Source organism: Buceros rhinoceros, unplaced genomic scaffold, assembly GCF_000710305.1.
Source record: "Buceros rhinoceros silvestris isolate BGI_N320 unplaced genomic scaffold, ASM71030v1 scaffold11343, whole genome shotgun sequence".
In the NCBI taxonomy this organism is placed as follows: Eukaryota; Metazoa; Chordata; class Aves; order Bucerotiformes; family Bucerotidae; genus Buceros; species Buceros rhinoceros.
Window position 1 is genome coordinate 11,849 of NW_010405418.1, and position 4,536 is coordinate 16,384.

At 52.1% G+C, this 4,536-nt stretch overlaps 1 protein-coding gene across 1 annotated transcript; it reads right to left on the reverse strand.

The window, feature by feature from the left end:
- Positions 1–2,556: 2,556 nt before the first annotated feature.
- Positions 2,557–4,052, reverse strand: LOC104491319 (secreted frizzled-related protein 1-like). The gene is made up of 2 exons (XM_010133717.1): positions 3,983–4,052; positions 2,557–2,879 (listed from the first exon to the last, which is right to left on the reverse strand). Exons 1-2 carry the CDS (start codon positions 4,050–4,052, stop codon positions 2,557–2,559), a joined length of 393 nt encoding a protein of 130 aa, XP_010132019.1.
- Positions 4,053–4,536: the final 484 nt, after the last annotated feature.

Consider the following 4,536-nt stretch of genomic DNA (forward strand, 5'->3'; position numbering starts at 1 on the left):
CAGCCCTGAGCCGAGGCCGGCTCCTGCCCATCCACCAAGGCATGCCGGTGCTCCTCACCAGGCAGACATCCACGTACTACCCGTCACCCTCCACACACCAACGGCTCTTCACTAACGAGGGGTTCCTGAAGGAACCACTGCAGCTACAGCCACGACAACCCCCGTGCTTCTCTGGGCTGCCCAGAGAAGGCTGTTCCCTGCAGTGGGGATTTTCACCGCTCTTTTACATTTTCTTTCTCTAAACTTCCAAACAGAAAACGTCCCCTCTCATCTGCCACACTCTTCTAATTAACTATCTAAAACAGCATTAAATCAAAGCGTAAAGACCCCTTTAAAGACCCCTCACCTGCCTACATCACGATGTTACGCGTTACGCATTTCTTTTAGCGCTGTTATTCCTCCACATACCTGTGGGCATAACCTGCCCGTCACCCAGCAGGTTTCGGGCCGGCAGGACACTCACAGCTGTGGGTGACAGAGGAGAAACCCAGCCCAGGCAAAGCTTTCAGCATCTCTCCCTCGCACACAGCCGATCCCTCTCCTGCGCCGCCGCTCGCTGCAGGAGAGCCGGCGGGGGCGGAGGGTCCCTGTGGGGGTCACCGGGCGCTGTCGCTGGGGTGCTCCCAGACAACCGGCCTTTCAGCTCAGGGCAGACCGACTCTGGGCCACGACCTGTTCCTGACAAGGCTGGATTTGTCAGCCTTCCCCATCATTTCACCTCATCAATCTGTGATCTTAAAGCCCATGGTTTATTTATTTCAATTCACTGATAAAGCACATTATCTACAATGATTAATTTTGCATCAAAGAAACAAGACTACTACAAATGGTGGTCTAAGACAACCTAGTGGGACTTTCTACAGAGTTCACGTCCTAAATCCATCTCTCTGTCAGCTGTGAAACATCATTCCTCAGTGCGCTTGGCTTCTTCACAGAATTCTTCTACAATCAAGCCCGCGGCTCTGTCCCCTCTGTGGGGAATAAACAGCACTCCCGAGCAAAAGAATAATTAATTCACCAGCTTTGAGTGGGGTTGGCTTAAACCTCAAAAATGAGGATTTGTTATTTCACTTAACTGCAATACAACAGGATTATCTCAGATCGCAGGATATTCATTCTCTCGGAGTAATCGTGATTGATGAGAAGACTGAATGGAAGCAGGATAGAATAATTAATGTGGAGCAACACGGCTCTGTGGAAAGGAGAACTTGTCCAATTAACGGCATAATGCCTTTCAGCCTCGTCGATACGTGTAATCATTTGGATGCAATATTCCTTGTCTTCGTAAACTATTTGACCTCATGCTAACATGACATTTTGATTAGGGGGAAAAAAAGCCCAGAATGATACAAAGCCAAGTTGTCACACATCAAACAGACAAAAACCTGGAAACCGATAGGTCCCACGGTGACTGCAAAGAGGAGAAGACGGAGCCGATGCATTTCCCATGGTGCTCCACAGGGATCAGTCCTTGGCCTTCTGCAGTCTGGTATGTTTGCCAGCAGCCTGAAGAAACTATAAAAACATCACTGGAAAGTTAAGGAGTGACACGAGCTGGAGGAGCTAGCCACCAGCTTTCCCCCATCCGGGAGTCCCGGCTGGCCAGCAAACAGCGTGTGTTTGCACGTGGCTAAAACGGAATTACACGCCTGGGCACCAGCGGCACTGGCCACGCGTGCACGGGAACTCTGCCACAGAAGGCCGGGCGGGAGCGTGAGGGTGGGGGATGCTCAGCTGAGCGCTGCTGTGGCCAGGGATCCGTGTGATGACGGGTGCTGCAACACCAAGCCGGGCAGGGCTGCGGGGGACCTGACGGCTGGAGAAGGAGCAGCGCGGCAGCAGACTCGAGGGCTCAGCCAGCACGGCTCAGTGCGGCAGAGGCCAGGGCAGGCATCCCAGGAACATGTTACAAGAGATCCGGTAAGGGAGGGCTCCCCAGTCCAGCTGACCAAGGTATCACAGGGACCCCAGGGTTAAGGCTTAACTAAGCAGGTTTAGACTACAATGGTATTTGTGAGGGCAATTAGCTATTAGGAGGTTTTATCAGAGGTTGTAACGGGTTCTCCACTACTTGTTTATTAACTTCTATTGTGAGGACGGGTTATTTTCTAATTGGCCAGCTCTGGTTCAAACAGGAATTAATTCAGGGCGATCCTGCAGCCAAGAAGATGGAGTAACACGGTCACGAGGGTCCTTTCTGAAGTGTGTAATCTCTTGACGTCATTTCACACCCCCCTGCTTGCCCTCTTTACCTGATAGCTGTATTTAAATGAACGTACATATCCGCACAGCAACAGCTCTTCAGATATTGCAGACGTAAATCGCGTGTGACCTCAGCGGCTGTTTGGTGCCTGCGTGTCACACTCAGGCGCCCGGGCAATCAGGCAAATGCCGGCAGCAGGGAGGTGGGAGGGCTGGGGTCAGAGCGAGCTCCGAGGAGCAGGAGGGAGGAGCAGGAGGCCTCGGCTCCAGCATCCCCACTGCGGAGGAGCGAGACCGAGCCGCCGTGCCAGGCTGCGCGAGGTCCAGGCGGCAGCTCTCCCGCCGCCCACCGCATCACTTGAAGACGGACGGAAATGTCGGGCAGTCAGGAGACTTCATCTTCTTCATGAACTTCTTGAACTCTTTGTTCTTCTTGTCCCACTTGTAGATGGCCGTCAGCAGATACTGGGTCTTCACCTGGCGGCCCATGATGAGGAAGTAGTGGCCGAGGTTGTCCAGCTGATGGCAGGGACAGTCAGCCCCATTCTTCAGGAACAGCACCAGCTTCTTCAGGTTCTTCTTCCGGATCGGCCCCAGCTTCAGTGCCTTCCTCTTCCGTGGGATGATCATCTTGTCCCCGTTCTCCTTCTTCACTTCCTTTATGGTCATCTTAAGGGCTGGAAAACAAGCCAGAAAGAATGCTAAAACAAAACAACTCCTGAGCAGCCTTCGCTGGCACAAAGCCTCTGCTAAGCGAGTCTGGGAGTGAGGAGGCACCAGTGCCTTGCCCAGCTGCAGCCACCCAGTGACCCACTCTGCCCCACATCCCGCGGCTCCCCTCTCTGCGGCATCGCCCAGGCAGTGGCTTGGGCTGCTGACGGAGGCACGCGCCTGAAGTGGAGCCATCCCCGTGCCAGTGAGAGCATCCAGGTAAAACACTGACCTCTCTGTTCCCCTTCCCCCAGCAAAGCACACCGGGTGCTTTTCATTTGAGAGGGAGACTTGTTCAGCCGGGGACACACTCTTCACTAGCAAAACGTTAGCTGAGTAAACAAGGTGATTTCCTGGCTCTGGACTCATGGAGCGACTCCTGAAAGGCCATTTAAAAGGTCACCTTGGCTTCTCCAGCATTTGTTTGCAGCCACTCCCAGCCCTCAGGTGCTTGTGAACAAGCTTCCAAGCACTGAACGTGGAGCAGCGAAGCCCCCCGCAAAGAGCCGGGTCCACAGGACCCACACACAGGGGTCAGAGCCACACAGAGCTGCCACGTGCCTACAACTTCCCCACGATGGGGAGAGTTAATCTGATACGACCTCCACGGAAAACATTCTCCTCTTTGGGCTCAGTTCTCAGAATTTTCCTGAGTTAACTGCAACTTCAATTAAAAAACAAAAAATTAATGATCCTTTGCCATGACCATGAAGAGGCAATTCAGTATACATGGGAAAAACGACAAAAATGTGTTGTACATTAAAGGATCGCTTCTGTGCCATTTGGCTCTGCCTCATTTTTGGGGAAAAGCACATACGGCCAAAAATTACTAACATATTTCCATCATTTGGGAGTTTTCTTCAGAGCTGCAGATAAATAGTGCGCAGATAGGTGATTAATCGTCTGCTGTCCCTTCTCATCTGACTTGGAGCGTGTGCAGAAGGAGGCAGGCAGAAGCCTCTGGCTCTGGCAGGGCGGCAGGTCCCCACAGCATCGTTCCTTGAAGTCTGCTCTGCTGGAACTTGTAGCGATGAACGCATGTTACTTTCCGGACGGCAGCTCTGCTCACCGATCCAGACACGGATGCAGCAGGACGGCGCGATGACAATCCTGAGAAGGCGGCAGGGTCTCGGTACCATCCTGTGCTCCCAGCCACCACACCGGCAACAGGGGCAATGGTATTTATCTGCCTGTGTGCCAGAAGCGCCGGCTGCATTTGCCAGGAGCCCTGTCGTGCTAGAGTTACTGTACAAGAAAGTAATCCCGGACTGGAAACCTAAGTGAAATTTTCATTCCATCTGTTTCCCAAATTCATGATGTTTAAGGAACTAAAGAGACCAGAGCTTTAAGGAGCTAAAGATGCTGAACCAGATCAATTTGCAACAAATCTGGAAAAAGCAGCAAGTAGTTTTCAGGCAGTTCTGAGCTCTGTGACTTTAACTGGCAACAGCAACCCTGAATGCAAACCTCAATTTCTTTATCTGCTCTGCCTCTGAACTCTTGCACTAAGCACAGTGGTTGCCAGTGCAGGAGAATGGTATAAAACCAGTAATGAGACTTTTTTCAAAATGGCTTGTTCGCAAATTGCTTTGCTGTGATCGCTGCAAGTTTAGATCCTTGTTG

What these genes read in the sequence shown, in the direction of transcription:
- LOC104491319 (XM_010133717.1), bottom strand. Translation starts at nt 4,052, where the DNA reads ATGGTACCGAGACCCTGCCGCCTTCTCAGGATTGTCATCGCGCCGTCC. An exon ending in CTGCATCCGTGTCTGGATCG is followed by an intron (nt 2,880 to 3,982) that starts GTGAGCAGAGCT and finishes CTTGTTTTCCAG; the next exon opens with CCCTTAAGATGACCATAAAG.